Source organism: Colletes latitarsis, chromosome 2, assembly GCF_051014445.1.
Source record: "Colletes latitarsis isolate SP2378_abdomen chromosome 2, iyColLati1, whole genome shotgun sequence".
Taxonomy (NCBI): Eukaryota; Metazoa; Arthropoda; class Insecta; order Hymenoptera; family Colletidae; genus Colletes; species Colletes latitarsis.
The window spans coordinates 6338421-6359777 of record NC_135135.1 but is presented as its reverse complement, the minus strand read 5'-3'; the positions used below and the strand labels follow the sequence as shown (position 1 = coordinate 6359777).

At 32.5% G+C, this 21357-nt stretch overlaps 2 protein-coding genes across 4 annotated transcripts in view; one reads left to right on the top strand and one right to left on the bottom strand.

Moving 5' to 3' along the window:
• The window catches only part of LOC143348706 (uncharacterized), a 61491-nt gene extending 55728 nt beyond the window's left edge, over nucleotides 1–5763 (top strand). Inside the window, exon 8 of one of the 2 annotated variants that reach the window (XM_076779265.1) lies at nucleotides 2025–5763. In XM_076779265.1, coding sequence (XP_076635380.1) covers nucleotides 2025–2384 — 360 coding nt within the window. In that variant the 3' untranslated portion in view covers nucleotides 2385–5763. The remainder of the gene's footprint in view (nucleotides 1–2024) is intronic. The other variant, XM_076779275.1, reaches the window with a different exon arrangement.
• Nucleotides 5764–6931: 1168 nt separating this feature from the next.
• LOC143348969 (uncharacterized) lies at nucleotides 6932–20413 on the bottom strand. 2 transcript variants are annotated; one of them, XM_076779772.1, is made up of 2 exons: nucleotides 20216–20413; nucleotides 6932–10552 (listed from the first exon to the last, which is right to left on the bottom strand). In XM_076779772.1, exon 2 carries the CDS (start codon nucleotides 10550–10552, stop codon nucleotides 10322–10324), a length of 231 nt encoding a protein of 76 aa, XP_076635887.1. In that variant the 5' UTR covers nucleotides 20216–20413; the 3' UTR covers nucleotides 6932–10321. The 2 variants fall into 2 exon arrangements, with proteins under 2 accessions (XP_076635887.1, XP_076635895.1); XM_076779780.1 differs by lacking the exon at nucleotides 20216–20413 and adding an exon at nucleotides 15909–16016.
• Nucleotides 20414–21357: the final 944 nt, after the last annotated feature.

The window sequence follows — 21357 nt, the reverse complement described above, 5'->3', positions numbered from 1 at the left end:
TCATCTCTTCCTTCTTAGACTATGTAAATTCGCGAAATTTCTACCAAATGGCATCCTTCTCACTAAAGAATTGAGATTCTGATAGAATTAATATTTAAACTATAGTAGTCTTTCTTCTTGTGAAACGTAGATTCGTAGAGTCTCTACAAAATGACAATTTTTTCACTGAAGAATTGAAGTTCTGACAAAATTACAGTTCAAACTGTCATCGACTTCCTTCTTATAAACAGTAGATTCGTAAAGTCTACTAAATAGCAATTTTTTCACTGAAAAGTCAAGGTTTTAATGGAATTACAATTTAAACTACTATTATTCTTCTTTTTATAGTATGCAAATTGGCAAAGCCTTTACGAAATGACAATTTTTCACAAAAAATTAAGATTTTGATGAAATTAAAGCAATAATCATCTTTCTTGTTATGATACGTGAATTTGCGAAATCTCTACGAAATGGTAATTTTTAATTAAAGTTCTGATAAAATTATAATTTAAACTGTCATCGTCTTCCTTCTCATAAAACGTAGGTTCGTAAAGTCTACTAAATAGTAATTTTTTCACTGAAAAGTCAAGGTTCTGACGGAATTACAATTTAAATGGCAATTTTCTCATTGAAAAATTAAGATTCTCACGGAATTAGAATTGAAATTTTAACTATGGATTCCTGAATATTGTCAAGAGTTAACAGGTAGTCTAACTATCTAAGCGTTTCATTTATCTTTCGATTAATCTTCAAGCTATCTATGCTTGCCAAGTACTGTGCAATACTTGAATAATAAATTCCTCAATTTACCTCGTAATCTTGTCGAACAGAATACTCCGTCCATGTACACTCGCTCCAAAACTGAATTAATGAGATATTATGTACACGAAACTTAGAACCGATCGCATCACAATGCATCATTAAGGAATTTCACGATCCTATCCGTGTAATGGGAATAATTACAGGATCTCGTGACTAAATACTGCACATCTAATTCCTGGATCGTCTAGACGACACGTATTCCGATACATTTATGCCGAAATTAAAATTTCGAAACCTCACGAATATTAGAAATTACAATACCTGGGCGATTACTTATCCTGCTATAATTTCCTGCTTCTTGAATACTGTGGATCTGATGCCATTAGCTTCCTAAATTAATTAGATGACAATTGTTTCAGCTCATTTATACTCAAAGTAAAAATTTCAGACTTCTGAAACAGTAGAAATTACAATATTTGGACAATTTCCACGAAAACATAGACATAAATACTAATTTACTTTATTCACAACATTTCGTCGATTCGTTTTGCGTGAAATAATACTTGAATACTGTGCATCTAATCATACTAACTTCCAAAATTAATTAGATGACACTCGTTTCAACCCATTTAAACTCCAAGTAAAAATTTCAGACTTCTAAAATATTAGAAAATACAATGTTTAGATAATTTCCACGAAAACGTAGACAGAAATACTAATTTACTTTATCCACAAAATTTCGTCGACTCATTTTGCGTGAAATAATACTTGAATACTGTGTATCCGATGCCATTAGCTTCCTTTAAGTAGATAAAACTCGTTTCAGCCCATTTATACTTAAAGTAACAATTTCAGACTTCTAAAATAGTAGAAAATACAATGTTTAGACAATTACCACGAAAACGTAGACATAAATACTAATTTACCATGCTCGTTTTGTGTGGAATTGAACCTCCTGCGAACGTTTCTTTAAAGGTGAACTGTGTGTGAATGATATAAATGGATTAAGCAGAGATCAAGGCTACAAAAACTGCTGTACAAAGATCTTCCCAGCTATTTTCCTGTGCACCGGGTTACCGTCACATTCGTTCCAGTATAAAAACACGCATCTCCTAGATGCACACTTTCCAGTCAGCCTGTAAATCGGTTCGATCCTCCCGTTACTCGTGTATTTATCCTGAAAGGCGCGAAGAACTTAGGAATTACTCGGTCGAGCACTTTATTGGCCTTTCGTCGGGTGAGCAGTTGCACAACGAGGATCGTGAGAACGTCCTGTTTTGCAGGTGGAGCTGTTGCCCTCGAAGAGAGCCAGTGAGGTAAAGGTCAACATGCGATCTTTCACGCCGAGGATCATCGAGAACGGGACGAACGACCGCGACGAGAGGAGGAGCAAGACGGACGACACGAAGCCGAGCATACAATCCTATCACCTAAAGCAGAAAAGGATAGGGCCTGGCTACTCGATGAACGACTTGGATAAGCTGACCGTGGACGGTAAACTGCCCGATCTGTCGATAGAGAGCCTGAAGAGCATCCTTACCAATTCGGGAGTCAGTTACCTGGACAATGGGGACATCTGCAGGCACGACATCGGCGGTTCTGCGCCCGATTTCAAAAAGATTTTCGTCACGGAGTTCATATGATGCGACCATTAACATTTTTCAATACCCATGCGTATCGTAGAGCACATTTGTCGATTCCGAGTCTATACGAACCGCTCGCGATTTATATCCTGGCTGTATATTCGAGTAAATTGCATCGAGAAGACTGTACAAAGTGTTCATGTAAAGTAAGGAGGTACCTTCTGTTAGAACAGTTGGCATCGATTCTGTAAAAATGTTGGTTGCGCGAAGAAAGAGTTTTTTTGTAAATTGAGAAAGCTTCTTTTGTTGAAAGAGTTAACGCTGATCTTGTGAAAACATTGCTGAAAGAACAAAGTGAATCGATTGTTGGGCCTACGTCTGGTCGTGGACAGGTTTTGGAGGGACTGTATAGAATTTTCTTACGAATTAAGAAAATTTCTTTTGTTAAAAGAGTCGTAAGAACGTTGATCGACTAGAAGACGAAGAGAATTAATTACTGGATCCATAATTAGATGGTGTAGTTTGCAAAGACTCGTAGAATTTGCATGGAGTAACAATGGAAGGTCTGTATAAAGTATACAAGGTGTTCGGCCACCCGTGGGAAAAATTTTAATGGGGGATTCTAGAGGCCAAAATAAGACGAAAATCAAGAATACCAATTTGTTGATGGAGGCTTCGTTAAAAAGTTAACAATTAAATTCAAAAATTTCAAATCGTTCTGCAAAAATTATTTTCGGTTACGGGGCTCAATTACAATCATTTTTGGTGAATACACATACCTTCGAAATCCTATCCACTTACGAGAAAAAAAATCGAGAATGTGTGAAATTTTTAGACGGAAAAAAAAAATTTCAAATCGTTCTGGAAAAATTATTTTCGTTTGCGGGGGTCAATTACAATAATTTTTGATGAATAGACCTACCCTCGAAATCTTACCCAGTTCCTAGAAAAAAATTCAGTATGGTCGGAACTTTAAACCTTAATAACTTTTTAACGAAGCCTCTATCAACAAATTAGTATTCTTGATTTTTCGTCTTATTTTGGCCTCTAGAATCTCCCATTAAAATTTTTCCCAGTAGTGGCCGAACACCCTGTATTTGTAGATTAAGAAAGCTTCTTTTCTTAGAAAATTCAAAATCTACCCTGTTCGAATATTGTTAAATTTAAAAAACAAATGAATCAATTGTTGGACTTGTATCTAGGAGTAACTTGACAAATTTTGTAGTATTTCTATGGAATAATGGAAAGACTGTATTTAGTGGTTTTTTTTTAAATTGAAAAAGTTTCTTTTGTCAAAAGAGTCGTACGACGATTGATTAAAAGATGAAGCGAATAAACTATTGGAACTATCGGAATAACGATAGCTCTGTACAAAGTATATTTGTAAATTTCTTTTCATAGAAAAATTATGATCGACCTTGTAAGAATATTATTAATCCGAAAGAATAACTTGTGGATCTAATTTTAGGCGGAATAGCGTTTGTCGAGACTCGTAGAATTTCGACGGAAAGACTGTGCAGTGTTCTCGTAAATTAAGGAAGCTTGTTGTTAGGAAAGCAAGGATATAACCTCGATAGAAATCTGAGCTAATCTCCTGCAGTTCCTCTATGGCGGAGATCTAGAAAATTATATAACTGCCACGCGGAAGTAGTTGAATTGGAAAGTTAGCGAGCGCAACGGGTCGAGCTGAAGAAGTCATTAATTAATCGAGTTTCTTTCCTTTTTCTGCGTTCGTCCGATATGAATCGCTTCTTTGAAGCTCGCGCTAATGCGATGAAAGCTATGATTAAACTGCGGATGTTTATGCAAGGAATGCACAAGAAATACTGTTTCTGTTTAGTCCGTACAAATTGTCGATGTATATCAAAAACAATTCTTACAAAAACATCTTCAAGTTGTCCATATTAGGACGCGCCATAGCGTTGAAATAGCAGAAAGTAGAATACAAATTTTATTTGAAAAAATTAAGTAGTTTCACTGTTTCTTTCGTGACTTTATGCATAGCTATTTCTTTAAAATGCATTTTGACCCAAATAGCTGTGGAAATGTTTGAAAAACAATAAAATTAATTTAATAATCATTGTAGAAAAAATCAGAAAGTCAATCGAGGACAAATTATTAAACTTAACAAATAATTTCTAGATATATTTTTTCTATTTTTTATTTTCAAAAACACGTAGAATGTGTCTTGAAATTTTTTAATTTGGAAGATCGATTTTCCTAGACCAGCAGAATTCTCCGCATGTATTTTACTGCTTGTTTAAAATTATGGCTCACTGGGATATTTTTCTTGGATTTAAAAAAATATGTATTACGTGTGTTTGAAGTTCTTAAATTGTTAAACTTCTAATTATTTTCAATGAAAAATACATACTTGCACGATCATCTGCAGTTCGTCGAAGACAATTGTGCGAGATTTTCGTCGAACGTCAAGCTACGAATTAAATAAATAAATCGATGAAATTTTATTTATAAATACCGTTGATTTCGTGTTTAACGCTATTTCTACTGCGGTTTTATTCGACCAAATGGTATCTTTTGACTGATAATTGCTAATGAAAATTATTTTTAGTATCATTTTATAAAGGACAAATAATTAAGCTTAGAAAACAATTTTAAATTACAATTTCGAAAGGTGTGTTTCGACACCTTTGATAGAAATAGTGTTAAGCTGGACAATCTATAATGACGTTTCGACGTAGCATGGTCATGGTAGATGTATTTACTGTGCGTTGCCGAGAAGGTGTTAGTCGAAAGGAACGCGTTTCTGATTTCGCGACAATTTTTATTTCCCGAGAAACGTAGAATTCAAATTTAATTTCTCGGGAATTCGTATGCTGGTTGAAAATTAATTTTGTACTATTTGCTACTAATCGAATAAATTTCATTATCGTTCTCGTAAAATGGAATTTTCCGAAGAAATAGTATCTCGGGAAAAGAGAAAGATTTGCGAACAAATAGCCTTTTATTGAGAAGAAATATTGAACGCGAGTCGAAACGGAAAATGCAAATGCGTGTAAAATATTTGTAAAATATGCCCTCATTGTTTTTGCGATCTGTTACGTAACATAGTCTTTAGAAACGCCCACCCGGTATTGTATGGAGATCGTTTTGTATATACCTTGTATATTTGTATGGTAATATTTAATTCATTAAATATATGTGTACGTGGCAACAGGTGGATCCCATTAATCCCTTATGTATTAATCCCTTATAGCTGTGGAATAATAAAGAAGAGTGTGTTAATAGGTCAAAAAATTAGATTTTTCTACAAAAGAAGAAGCAGGTAACCATTTTAATAACGAATGTACTATTTTCGAGGTCACCAAAACTCGTTTTTGGTCCTTAAAATTCAGTGTCCTAAATGCTACTATTGCAAAGTTGTAAAAAAGATGGCAAAAAATTGTGTCAATTATTATGAAAGTGACCAAAGTTAGATGTATACAGGGTGTTCGGCCACCTCTGGGAAAAATTTTAATGGGGCATTCTAGAGGCTAAAATAAGACGAAAATCAAGAATACCAATTTGTTGATGGAGGCTTCGTTAAAAAGTTATTAACAATTAAATTAAAAACTTTCAAATCGCTCTCGAAAAATTATTTTCGTTTGCGGGGGTCAATTACAATTATTTTTGATCGTTACACATACCCCCGAAATCCTACGCATTTTCGAGAAAAAAATTCCTTACCGAAAATCTAATTTCAGGCCAGAAATCGTTCCCCGAAATTTCATGCGCATCTTTAAAACACCATAACTTCTGAACGGATTGAACGATTTTAATGTTTAAAAAGGCAAACAACGCGTATTTTGGTGTAGAATATGTAGAAATATTAACAATAATGTAAAAGTTGTTCTTTGATCCCGTAAAATGAGAAAAAACATATAAAAATGGTCAAATTTTCAAACAGCCAATATTCCTACAATATTGAATATATTTCAATGAAACTTTTTTCTGAAGTAGAGCTCATGGGTACCTATAAAAAAGTATTTCGCAACTTTTCTGTAGGGCGTCAAATAAAATTACTAAAAATCAAAAACGAATTTTTAAGAAAAATCGACAGGGGGTAGGTGCTGAAATTTTTCGACAAAATTAAAAAATTTCAAATCGTTTTGGAAAAATTATTTTCGTTTGCGGGGGTCAATTACAATAATTTTTGATGAATAGACCTACCCCCGAAATCCTACCCACTTTCTAGAAAAAAATTCAGTACGGGCGGAACTTTAAACGTTAATAACTTTTTAACGAAATCTACATCAACAAATTAGTATTCTTGATTTTCGTCTTATTTTGGCCTCTAGAACCTCCCACTAAAATTTTTCTCAGGGTGGCCGAACACCCTGTATGTTAAATAATATTTTTTCCATCAAGTTACAATGCAATAGACTTAAATAATACATCAAGCGAAAAAGTTACTTACTTATTTACATGGCAAATAGTTTTTAAGTAATTTATTTTTCTTTCCATCCTTTTATCAAACGTTTTATCAACCTTTCAAAAATTTTATTAACCATAGGCTACGAAAGTTAACTTTAACGTATTGGTGCAAACGTATCTATCGAAATTTTTGTTCGGTTTACGCGTAATAAAAGCAAAAATAGTATACTGCAAAACTTTTTTTTAATAAAAAATAATACAATCTACTTGTTGCGTGCAAAAAACTTAGAATAACATAAATTTTATGCATAGTATTTATAATATAATGACCTGCTGTCTCAGCCTGGCCACTTATTATTGGTACATTTACTCCGGTAAATTGTTGCATATATTATGTATCATACAAATTATCATAATTCTGTTACATTGAAGGTCCGATACGTTGATCGAAAATGGATTGCGCTCGTTCGAACTGAATCGGTTATAATAATCGCTTCTTCTTAAAGTAAAAACATATTCGTCGTAAAAATAACGAATCTCGATCGGCCTTCGGCGCAGTTAATTATTTTCAGTTAACTAGAATCGCGTTCAAAGGCGATCGTAAAACTTCCTCGCGCATCCAACGGACTATAATTATTACGTATTACGTGTACAGAGAGTATCGGTATTTTTTCCCGACAGACACGAGCTCGAAACATTAATCGACACGAGCTCGATGGAGCAGAGATTACGTGCACGCCCTTCGATAGCCCCTAATCGTCGCTTAATTATCTAATTAAATTGTACACTGCGTTTTATTACGCTCGCGTTGACTAGCAATACACGGTTTGGCATCGTTAATCGTATCTCTAATTACGTTCATCAGTGACGTAGAAACGGATCGGTGATAAAAAAACTTAGAGGTAGCTGTTCGTTGCGCAACGACACTATGAGCGATGGAATGCTTTCGATTCGATACAAAAAAGAAACATATTAATTGTTGCTCCAACGGATGTTGCAATTGTTCGGTCCACGTCAGTGACAGGCAAAACTTTTTTTGAACGTGCAACAACAATTATTCGTGGATTATATCCGATCGAACGATTCGAGTTTCATTTATTCGTTGTCGACCATTTTGTTCTACGGGGTAGATTTAAATGACCAGAGCCGAGACACGAATATAGAACTATAAAACAATTATAAGTTATATATTTGTAATTATTATAACTTGAAATTATCAAATATTATAATTTTATTAGAATACAGATATTATATTCATTTCAAATTAATAACAATTAATATTTTTAAATTTGCAATTTAAAATGTTCCTTAAAATATCAAAATTATTATTGTTAAAGGAATTTTAGTCTTTAGAAATAAATTTACAATTTATTCCTTTTTGAGATATTTATGAGATCTTGTAATTAAATGGCTCCGTTTAGGATACATTGTTTTCTAAAGTTATAAGATTTAAAAGCGATTAATATCGAAATATCTCTGTTTCTATACATTGTTGGTTTAGAAACGTACTAGTATGTTTATTAATTTGCACTGTAAACGGAGCACCAAAAACAAATTTAATAATGATAACATTCTTCTTCAGCATTAAATTGAATATAAGTTTGATTATGAAATCAGAGATATTTTGAATTTATTCGTTTCTAAGTCTTGTAATTAGAAGACAATAAATTCTAAATACTTTCAGAGGAAAAGTGTTGTTTGTTTCATGGTTTTTCGTACCTCAAGTCTGGCCATTCAAATCTGAAACACCCTGTATATCTGAAAATTTTTATATTCATTTTGCCAGTATCGGATTGACGTTCATTTGAATAAAAATGTTGCCTGTCCCTGATCTACACTCTACGCCAGAGACGAAGAACATACATTTGATTAACTTTTTGCTTTCGTCGTTCATAAATTATGTGTACAGCAGCAACAATTCGAATATTTTATAAGTATTTTAATATCATTATTCGAATACCGTGGTCCCTCGATTGTCCGACCTAATGTGTGATTTTAGATTATCTTAGAGCAACAAGTAAGTAAATAAATAAATTGTAATTCTTGTTTAAACGATAATAATAATATTGCTGTATAAATGTAAATAACATATCGTAATAACGTTTCTAGGTCAATATATAGATTATGTAATACAAGCTTAGATAAAAGATCTCGTGACATAATAAGTTCATTGATACTTTAAAAACATCAGGTCGCATAATCGAGGATTATTATTCAGATGAGGAAATATTTATATGCCTGAGATTAGAGTTCGACAAATTTTATTCGTGAATAATGAATAGATTAGATTCATTCCTGAATTAACAACTGTTTATGTCCTATTTCTAAATCTATTCTAATGATTTTATAAATCATCACCTTTGCAAATATCGAATTTAAAATTTGTATTTGTTATTCATGAATAAAATTTGTCGGATTCTGGCTGGGATATTTGCTCTATAGTCCACATTACACTGTTTAAACATTATACATATTCGGACGATCAATCAGTCCACAATATATTAGAATTATAAAATTGTTTAAAATTTTCAATATTTTTAAGACCTTCAAGAAATTCTGATTTGGATGCTATTTCTACCAAAGGTATCAAGAGACATCTTTTAAAATGTTAAGTTGAAATTATTTCCTAAGTTTACTCATTTTTGCCTCATTGACCTTTTGACTTTATGAAAATATTTCTTTTAACAATTATTTCTAGAGTCATTTACACCCAAAGGCAATAGGTATTCGTAACACCGCGGTAGAAATAGAGTTAAATAATATTTCAAACTTGTATCGTACATTCGAAGCGATTCAGACTACATTCTGAACACATCATTTACTCTAAAAAAGTAAGATGGCGTCATTAGTGACCTCAATAATTTCGCAATGCCTTCTAAACCGACTGTGAAACCATCGTTGAAGTTTAATTCGTTGCTATAATTATTCGATTAATAATTATTACAATGAATTTAATTAATATATGTTTGTTTTACCTGGAAATTATATTATTAGTAACATATACATGGCGCTATCTTACCCTTCTTGCGAAATATAAACACCCTATCGATTTAGGGTTAATTTCAAGTGTGTATCTCTATTTCGTTCAATTTGTCACTATGATTCAATAGTACACAAGATCTATTGAATCGATCGTAAACACTTTTGTTTCGAATCTTTTTTTCTGCTTGAATGTAATCGCTTAAAAATTAAGACGCGGTTACCACCGTGAATTAAAAGCTTCTTTTTCTTCTCCAGAGGCCTCCCCTCGGAGACTGTCGCACGAGAAATACTTACTTTGGTACCATTTAGCCTTGCGTTTCGATTTTCTTCCGCTGCTGCGTGCCAGAACAAACAATCTAATTTAAGAATACATATTTCCGTCATTGTCTTTCGATAGAAATTTCCTAGCACGGCGTCAATAATGACTCGAACTTACAATAATAATTAATACCATTGGTAATTAAACAGTCGAGTCTGACCTAACGTGTTTCCGTCGTTCTCTTTCACAGCGGTAGTTAAATATAAAATAATAGTGCATACCGCTGGATAATTAAATAATCAATGTTCCTACGCCACTGTACAAATAAGACATTCTGTTAGCTTTGGTAAAGAAAAATTGCATGGATTGTTGGTCGTTGAGATCAGTGACTCGCGTAGACGAGGTCGCTGCCGCGAAAGATTGCCTCGATCATCGACTTCCGGTTGAACTTTCCGCCCCTGGTCTCGACGATCGCCACCAGTTGCTGATATCGCTTCCAAGCGGTCACCGAGGCCGCTTCCCCTTCCGGCGTGTTCTTAATCTTCTGATACACGTCCGTACTCCTGACCGCAGCTTCCGAAGTCTGACAAACGCTTTCCGTGTCTGGTATCATCTGTAATTTTACGCGGTACACTTTTACAAACAAGTCAAAAATTTCATATTCACTGTCATAATTAGACTGCGGATGTTTATGCATTTATGGGGACCATAGATATCCACTTAACACTAGATTTACGAACTGAGCCAATTTAACACATAAAATGATTTAACAGTTAATTGTTTTAAACACATAAAATTTATGATTTTCATGAAGAAAGTTCTTATTAGAATTCTAAAAACACCTAATGCGTAAACATTCATGTTCAAACTTGTTATTTTATTTGTTAGCTGAGGCCAAAGAAAGGTCTTTCATAATTCCGACTTACACATCGCGCGAAAAGTAGATTTACGGTCTGAGCCAATTTGAATCATTAAAAATTTGATTACTATATGTATATATACAGGGTGTTTGGCTATCTCTGGAAAAAATTTTAATCGAAGATTCTAGAGGCCAAAATAACACGGAAAAATCAAGAATATCAATTTGTTGATTGAGACTTCGTTATTAAGAAATTTTAAATCATTCACGGAAAAATTATTTTCGGTTGCAGGGGCCAATTATAATCATTTTTGGTGAATAGACATACCCCCGAAATTCTACACACTTTTGAGAAAGAAATTCAAGTAGGTGCAGTTTTACGACGAAATTAAAAATTTCAAATCGTTCTAAAAAAATTATTTTTTGTTGCAGGAGTCAATTACAATCATTTTTGGTGAATACACATACCCCCGAATTCCAACGCACTTTCGACAAAAAAATTCCTCACCGAAAATGTAATTTCTGGTCAGATATGTCTCCCCAAAATTTCATGCGTATCTTTAAAATGCCATAACTTCTGAACGAATTGAAGGATTTTAATGTTTCAAAGTACAAACGACGCATATTTTGGTGGAGAATATGTAGAAATTCCAAAAATATTCGAAAAGTTGATCCTTAACCCCGTAAAGTGAGGAAACCCCCATAAAAATGATCCAATTTTCAAACTGCCATAACTCCTACAATAGTCGATGGATCTCATTGAAATTTAGTATGGAAGTAGAGCTCATGGGCATCTACAAAAAAGTATTAAACAACTTCTCTGTACAGCGTCAAACAAATTTATGAAAAATGGAAAACGAATTTTAAAAAAAAATCGACAAGGGGGTAGCTGCTGAAATTTTTCGGTAAAAAAAAAAATTTCAAATCGTTGTGGAAAAATTATTTTCGGTTGCAGGGGTCAATTACAATCATTTTTGGTCATTACACATACCCCCGAAATCCTACGAATTTTCGAGAAAAAAATTCTTTACCGAAAATCTAATCTGACTCCAGAAATGCTACCCTGAAATTTCACGCGTATGTATTAAACGTCATAATTTCCGAACGGATTGGACAATTTTAATGTTTCGGACGCCAAACAACGCGTATTTTGATGAAGAATATGTAGAAATTCTAACAACATTGAAAAAGTTGTTCCTTGATCTCGTAAAATGAGGAAAACCCTATAAAAATGGTTCAATTGTCAAGCAGCCGTAACTCCTGCAATAGTGACTATATTTCAATGAAACTTTTTTCTGAAGTAGAGCTCATGAGTGCCTACAAAAAAGTATTAGACCACTTTTCTGTAGAGCGGTAAACAAAATTATTAAAAATCAAAAACGAATTTTTAAGAAAAATCGACAAGAGGTAGATGCTTAAATTTTTCGGTAAAAAAAAAAATTTCGAATCGTTGTGGAAAAATTATTTTCGGTTGCAGGGGTCAATTACAATCATTTTTGGTCAATAGATACACCCCTGAAATCCTACTCAGTTTCGAGAAAAAAATTCATTACTGAAAATATAATTTTTGACCAGGAATATTCTACTGAAATTTTTCGACGAAAAACAAAAATTTTAAATCATTCTGGAAAAATTATTTTCGGTTGGAGGGGTCAATTGCAATCATTTTTGGTCAATAGACATGCCCCCGAAATCCTACGCACTTTCGAGAAAAAAATTGTTTTCCGAAAATATACTGTGTGGCCGGAAATGTTTCTATAACTTTTTAACGAAGCCTCAATCAACAAACTAGTATCCTTGATTTTCGTCTTATTTTGACCTCTAGAATCTCCCATTAGAATTTTTTCCACGGGTGGCCGAACAGCAATGACTGTACACAACAAGAATTCTATTTAGAATGTGTTTTACTTTTGTAATACTCAACGATAAAGTTTCAAAGAACTTGAACCTTTTCAAAGCAGAACTGTTACTGTTTAACTAAAACTTTCTCCCATTTTCGAAAAAATAAAAATTTTTTGCCTATGTGCATTTACATATATAAAATATAAGTTTCATTGGATATGAAACAGGTTTTTTAGAACCGTAAAGTTAAAAGTGAAAAAATGATAAATAATTGAAAATTTTAACAGTTCCATTCAAGCCCTGCTGCAGAGTAATTTTACTAATTGGACTTGATTATAGACTTGTTTTAATAAGAAAAGATAGAATAAAATTGTGAAGAAAAATTTTGTATGATGTAATTGACTGTTTTAGTGGGATTACAAAAAGATCATAATCTGATTAGTTTCTTAGTTCAACAGTTATAATTTACCGAAGAAAAATTGGCACTATGTTTCAAATACCTATAAAATCAACAATTGTTAACATTTTAATAGGTTTTCGAGATACGTTTAAACATCACTAAAGGCTACAAAATATCCATGTTTCGTTTCCGAAATGGTATTTGAAAGTGTCCAATTTCACGCGATATAACTTGTTCGCTAAACCCCGCGAGTGCAAGCTCTTAAGCTTTCTAGTCACGCATCGTCGGATCAAAAAGAGAATCTAAATCGCCCCAACTGCTTTTTGTAGCCCCGAGTTCCATTAAAATTCACTTTCACACCAATTTTACAAGACGATATGTGCTCTTGGTCAAACGTGAACATTGTATCGCAATAGAGCTCGTTTCTAAATTAAAATTGATCGAGGAGAAGACAATTCCTCCCGTAAAAGTAGGTTAAAAATACATTCTTCAATTGTTCAACGCTTTTTTTTTTAACGTGTATCATTTTCCAAATCTTTGAGTTTTTAATTTGATTTTTATAAGTTATATTTAGTAACATAGTACCTTTCAAAGTGCAAACTAATTTGTTTACAATATTAACAATTCGTCCCAATTTTGTATGTTAAATATTTGTCAACTTTGAATTGTGTTAAAAAAAAAATACCAAAATATATCTTCGTGATTTTTTGAATATTAATTTAGGGCACATTGAACTTCAATTTAACGTCAACTTAATAAACAATGTTTTTTTAATATATTCAAGAGATAGAAATTTGTTTTTTTTTATATATTTTATAGTTTATTTTTTTAAAATATAGAAAAAATGTTACCTATACTCAAATGATCCGCTAAATTAATAAAAAAAACTTTTCGCACAACAGTTAATTAGTAATCAGTTGTGTCACTGAGGGAAATTGTTCCACAAATTCGTAAACATTACAGCTCCATTAGGATTCAAATGATACACTGATATTGACAAATTACAGTTAGACAGATCAGGAATCAAATGACATTCTGATAATGATCAATTGCAGCTAGATTCATCAAGAATAAAATGGTGTACTGATGTTCATGAATCGTTTCAATACTTCGATTGATTCCTAATGAAGTTAGCAACAATAGATCATTATCAGTGTGTCATTTGATTCCTGGTCCATTTAGCTGCAATTGATTAACATCAATATGTCATTTGATTCCTAATGAAAATAGCTGCAATTAATCATCATATATTAGTGTGTCATTTGATTCTTGATGAACCTAGTTGCAATTTATCTAACATTTCGTTAACTTTATTAGAAGTTAAGTGACACACTGATATGCTGAATAATCAATATTAGTACATCATTTAATCCCTGATAAAATTAGCTACAATGTTACCATATAATCCCTAGCATTCTACAATCGAAATACAACAGAATTGTAAAATTCTTAAAACAAATAAAATTGAATTTACAATTGAATATCCTATATATGTATATACAGGGTGTTCGGAATGATTCTAATTGACTCCTGTAACTGAAAATAATTTTTCCATAACAATTCGAAATTTTTTTTTTTACTGAAACATTTAAGCACCGACCGTTTTTGATTTTTAATAATTTTGTTTGATGCCCGAAAGAAAAATTGTCTAATACTTTTTTGTAGGCACCTATGAGCTCTACTTTGGGGAAAAGTTTCATTTAAATATATTCACTATTGCAGGAGTTATGGCTGTTTGAATAGTGGACCATTTTTATGGAGTTTTTTCAATTTCACGGGATCAAGGAACGACTTTCTCAATATTGTTAGAATTTCTACATATTCTTCATCAAAATACGCGTTGTTTGCCGTTTGAAACATTAAAATTGTCCAATCCGTTCAAAAGTTATGACGTTTAATACATACACATGAAATTTCAGGGTAGCATTTCTGGCCTCAGATTAGATTTTCGGTAAGGAATTTTTTTCTCAAAAATGCGTAGGATTACGAGGGTATGTCTATTTACCAAAAATGATTGTAATCGACCTTCGCAACTTAAAATATTTTTTCCAGAATGATTCGAAATTTTTTAATTTTCCCAAAAAATTTCTCCACCTATTGAATTTTTTTGTCGAAAGTACGTAGTATTTCGGGGGTATGTCTATTCACGAAAAATGATTGTAATTGACCCCTGCAACTAAAAATAATTTTTTCAGTATGATTTGAAATTTTTGAATTTAATTTTTTAATAACTTTTTAACGAAGTGTCAATCAACAAATTGATATTCTTGATTTTCGTCTTATTATGGCCTGTAGAATCCTCTATTAAAATTTTTCCCAGAAATGGCCGAACACCCTGTATAACTTCGTTCTTCGGAAAGCATGTCTATTATTCTATAAAATTCTTCGAGCAGATCATTCTATTTTAGGTCTTGTTCTACATTGATTATAATTAAAGATTGGATTAAAATTGAACGTATATTGTTATGGATTAAAATTTAACATGTATACAACGATATTATTCGAAAGTACTTTTATCATTCTACGAAACGAAGTGCGAAGGAATTGTAAAATTCTTCAAACAGACAATTCTATTTTTAAGTCCTGTTCCACTTGGATTATATTTGAATGTAGATTGTAATGGATTAAAATTTAACATGTATACAACGATATTATCCGAAAGTACTTTCATCATTCTACGAAACAAAGTGCAAAGGAATTGTAAAATTCTTCAAGCAGACAATTCTATTTTTAAGTCCTGTTCCACTTGGATTATATTTGAACGTAGATTGTAATGGATTAAAATTTAACATGTGTTTGAGTATATTATTCGAAAATGTCTTCGGTATTCTACCTTCGGAGTATACGAAAATTGTAAAATTCTCAAACCTTGTCCCACTCGATGCGAAAGTATAGTTAATTACGGAACAAATCACAACGAGCCTTTCTAATTTTTTCACTTATCCGACTAATTGGTAAGCAATCCCTCGCGCGACTGTAATTTGCTCGACACGATGGAGACGCCCGTAGTTTAATCACGGGCCTCGATCTCGAAACGTTTGCTCAGGTTGACCGATGTTTGTAGGACGGCATGTATACACATGTAACACAAGCCTAAAGCCAGTCCCCGAAATCAATACTCGGCATTACACTGTTAGTAAGGATTCCCATCCCTCGTTCGCCAGATTCAACCCCTGTGCCAGCCGCGGCCTCGAGGGTTCAATGGCCAAAATACGGCCTTTGCATTACACTTTGACGAAACTAACGCCAACACCACTTACTATTACCTTCAGTCGCTAACCAAATACCACATCAATACTGCGAATACCAGATAAGAAAGAACCAAGTACGACTTTAGATCGAATCGTTCGATACACGCAGGCCTGAGCAAACTTTCTTTGAAATGAAAATAAGAAATAATCGGTGGGTTCGTTATTCGAAGTAGAACAAGTTATTTTATCTTATTATTTGGAAAGGGGACTTTTAAAATACATTTTTAAATAATAGAGATTTTGAATACTGAAACTACTTTATTTTTTATTTCGAATATCAATAAGAAAATTGGGAATCGTTTGAATCGAATGTTTCCTATAGTTAGAGATATAGATTCTACATGTAAAAGTGTTATGGTAATATGATTACAAATGTTTGATGAGATCGTGGGGACAATAAAAGCTTAAGTGTATGTATTATTAAGGAAATTGAAGCATTTCGTAAATTGTTTAATTTTACGATGATATGCAAGAAAAATAATATAAAGCCGTTTTAATAATGAGTGCAGTTGCATTAACAATTGTTCTATGATATTTTCTTCTATTTTTGATAGTATTAAATATATAGCTCTCAGTCTGTATATTAAATATTTTCAGTTGCTCGTATATCAATTTCAATCTACTGTTTTGATTGTTACATTTTACAGACAGAAATATATCGAGTAAATTCTTTACAGTGAAAATATAATACTTACAAATAGGAGTTCAATTGATTTATAGAATAATTCTAATTTATCTTATTATATTAAAACTCTATTACAAAATAAATAAAATAAAACTCAGTTCCTTTCAAATCAAACTAAAATATAGTCAAATTATTATTACATTTAAATTCTATTATAAAATAAATAAAATTGAATTCTGTCCCCCCTTCAAATTATACTGATTCATAAAAAAAAATTGTTGATTAAATCTTCATTTTAAAATAAATAAAATTATTCTTGCACCGTAGAGTGAACGATTTTAAGAGACATTCATTTTATTTGAAAAAGAAAATAGAGAATCAATGCAGAAGTATTTTCGGTCGAATCGATTTGAAAGCTTTATACTTCAAGATTGTATTTATCAAATGGACGTGTCGTAATTACTTGGAAGAAAGCTAAGTTAACAGGATGGCAGTTTGGGAGAATTGTATTTCATGGGAAAAGTTTCTTAGATGAATTTTATGTCCTCTAGAATTGCCTGCTTTACACTGGAAATATTGACCGAGTTTCTTTTCGTCGTTCGAGGGAACAATGATTCTGACGATCTCGTACTTTTATGGCTGGAAAAAAGTTCCAGTTACCATCTTCTATTTATGTTAGGGAAGTTTGAGCGCCGGCTGAAAGTTTGAAAGACTCGGGAGGCACTTTAACTTTTTCCGTTTCCGTTCCGTACCGCGATAAACATTTATCTTCTTCGAAAATTCGCGGACGCGGACGCGTTAGATTGGCCGGCTCAAAAACTTGTATTCGAGAAGTTTAGATGGTTCGAAATATCGCGTAAAAATGGAAATGGAACATCAATTTCATCGGTCTTTCGCTACTTATACGAACTTATTATACTTCGAGCAACTTTTTTTTTATTTCTTTTTCATTGCACATCGATCACGGAATATTGAAGAGAAAAACAAGGTCGTTTAAAAGTGGTTTTCAAATGATTCTACGAATATCTAGAATTTCATTGTAAGTTTCGAAGGTAATCAAGATGGCTAAGTAATCGAATGGTTGAGGAAACGTGAAATGTTATTCTTTTCTGTCATTTTGCGCGACATTTCATTTATGCATCCAATTTTAAAAGAAAATTAACATAAAAACGAAAGGACTTTGGTTAGAATATATTGAAGATGTCGCAATAATCGAACGCAAACAAAAAACTTCAAAATAATTATTTATTTTCCCATTATCCAATTTTAAAAGAAAATTAACATAAAAAAGAAACGAGTTTGGTTAGAAAATATTGAAAATGTCAGAATAATCGGATGCAAACAAAAAACTTCAAAATAATTATTTATTTTCCCGTTATCTAATTTTGTATCCAATTTTAAAAGAAAATGACATAAAAAAGAAACGAATTTGGTTAGAATATATTAAAGATGTCGCAACAATTGAACGCAAACAAAAACCTTCAAAATAATTATCTATTTTTTCGTTATAGCCTAACAAATAAATAAAGTTATTGAATAGTAATTAAAAAAGTTAATATTACTTGGTTTTTAGTTCAAATTGTCTCCTTAAAGATGAGAAATGTATTATTATTTTTCATAAAAGCATAGTAAAAAGAGTTGAATATTGTAACAAATTATAAAAAAATTGTACAAACATAAATTTAATGAGATGGATGATGCTGCGAAACTATGTCAATTGTTTCTATCGTATCAACAGGTATATTTTTCAACAAAGTCCTTCGGTTAACATATTTTTCCAATACATTAATAATTCATTATTTTAAAAAAAGTGTATTCTTGATGAGTATGTAAATAATTATGCAAATTTTGATAATACTAATGTTCGAGTAAAAAATTCCTACAGAAGAATCAAATGTTTTAGTGCTTTAAGTTAGAAGAGCTTAATAATAATAAATTACTACACCAAATATTTTTCTTATTCCATCATAGTATGCTTTCTTTTTACCAACACATTCGTGGACCTCCAGGAGTGCACAGACTCCAGTTTGAGAACCACTGAGTTAGAGAATGGTTATTATATAATACACCATATGTCTCGTAAACTCCTCCACAGCCTCCACAGATCAATTTCATTAACATGCATGGGAATAACTGAAACGATCGCATAATTTTCACTTATTTACTGTGAAATATTCCAATCTATAATTTAAATAATAATTTTTATTCGACGAACAGATAAGAATTCATTCTTCTCCTATTCGTTGTTCGAAATTTTTATATAGATAAGTATATTGTCCATCAAAGAATTTAGATATTTTCTTAGACGATTCCAAGTCATTATAAATAATATTTGTCCTACAAAATATTAATTGCTATTAATATCGTATATTTATTTGAAAAAAGATATAGGAATACTTTCTTCTTATCGATTCTTGTGCTTACTCAGAATTTCTGTTTATGTATCCTAATGAATAATTAAATATTAAAGTATGTACTGTATGAAAGTTTGATGTATTGATTGATTGATTTATGAAGATTTGATGTATTCCATTAATAACTTAATATTTCGTGTACATATTGGAGTTATTTTATTTGATATATAATAGTATATTTTAGGAAAAAGTTCGCATAGAAAATAATATTTCAGGACTTTTCCTTCGATCGTTCTTCCTATAATGGCGCGTGTAGAAGTATAATGCATTGTTGGCTTTTATCTGCTAAAAACGGAAAACTGTCGCTACATCGCAGTAAAGAGGCACAATTAACCGTAAGCAACATTATTTACAGTTCTACTTTACATAAAGAAGTATATATTTTGATATTCCTCAAAACAGAGTTGAGCGAATTTTATTCACGAATAAAGAATGAGAATATCTGATTAATCTATAAACTAGCATCCCTTTATGTCCCATCTGTAAAATTCGTAAATTAGAATTCGTTAAAGGACTTTTTTAAACCAATATCTTTAAGAAAACTTGTAAGAATCGTTATTCGTGAATAAATCCGAACTCTGCTTCAGAAGCTTCACTCCTCTGTTGTATTATATTTTAATAATCCAGTCTCCACACTGTTAAAAAGATTTCACCTTTCTCGAGCGTTAGAAGTTAACAAAAGCTTCAGTTTTCTGTTCTTCCATATTTTTAGTAATTTAATCGCCACACCTTTACAAAGATTCTATATTGAATTGAAATGTTCTGTCCGACCTATCTGTCTAGTGTTATAGAAATCCTCGTACGATATGATTTTTATATCGGGAAAAATCGTAACGCGTATGGTCTCCGTCGCCGTAAGAAATATTGTGAGAGCAGAGAACTCACCTTTGCGATCGGCAGCGTCCTCTTCTCCCTCTTCTTACCTCCTTCTTATCGTTCCACGGTCCTGATCCAATTAACCAACGGGTTAAGGCCGTTTCTCACGGTGGTTCGCCGAGGAACGTATCGGGGAAATCGGAGCTGGATCGATGGAACGCCGCGAAAGCGGATTCGAAGCACAGCACGGTCCAAGAGTAACTGAAGAAGGCCAACAAACGCCGACCATCAGCTGGTTTCCCCGATTACACCGTCCCCCAGCCCCCTTCCCTTCCTCTAGGCCAGGAACCCACATGTGTCGACCATATGGGGGGGAAAAACGTTAGTGGAGGGCTCGGTAGACAACCGGGGAACCCACCTCTTTCGTTCCGTACCCTCGTGACCCCCGGGAGACTCCCTCGAACCGAGGGTTCGCTTCCGGCCACTGATCGCGTGCCAACAATTTTTAAAGCTCCAACGATTCGCTTCCCTCGCGTGTTACACGACCCCCACGCGCACGTGCTAGATTCGTTTCGCACTGTTTACTCGCAAAAGACAATTTCTATTAAAATTCTGTTTAGGGGTTCGAATTCAATTTTATTTAATAACTCGACGTCCTAGATTTTCCTTCTTTGGCGAAATTATTCTAATTAGAAAGTAAAACTTACAGATTGTTTCATTTTATAAATTGTAATACTGTATAATTTAATGGTGTAAATTGAAGAATTTCTTGTAAAATGTGTTTAGGGGTTGAATTTCAATTTTATTCAATAACTCGACGTCCGCAATTTTCCTTCTTTGGCGAAATTATTCTAATTAGAAAGTAAAACTTACGGATTGTTTCATTTTATAAATTGTAATACTGTATAATTTAATGGTGTAAATTGAAACATTTCTTATAAAATGTGTTTGGGGGTTGAATTTCGATTTTATGTAATAGGTCAATGTCCATGTTTCTACTTTATGGGAGAAATTATTGATATTAGAAAGTAAAATGTACAGGTTATTTAATTTTATAAATTGTATTATTGTACAGTATATTGATATAAATTGGAGAATTTCTTATAAAATGTGTTTGGGGGTTCAATTTCAATTTTATTTAATAACTCGACGTCCTAGATTTTCCTTCTTTGGCGAAATTATTCTAATTAGAAAGTAAAACTTACGGATTG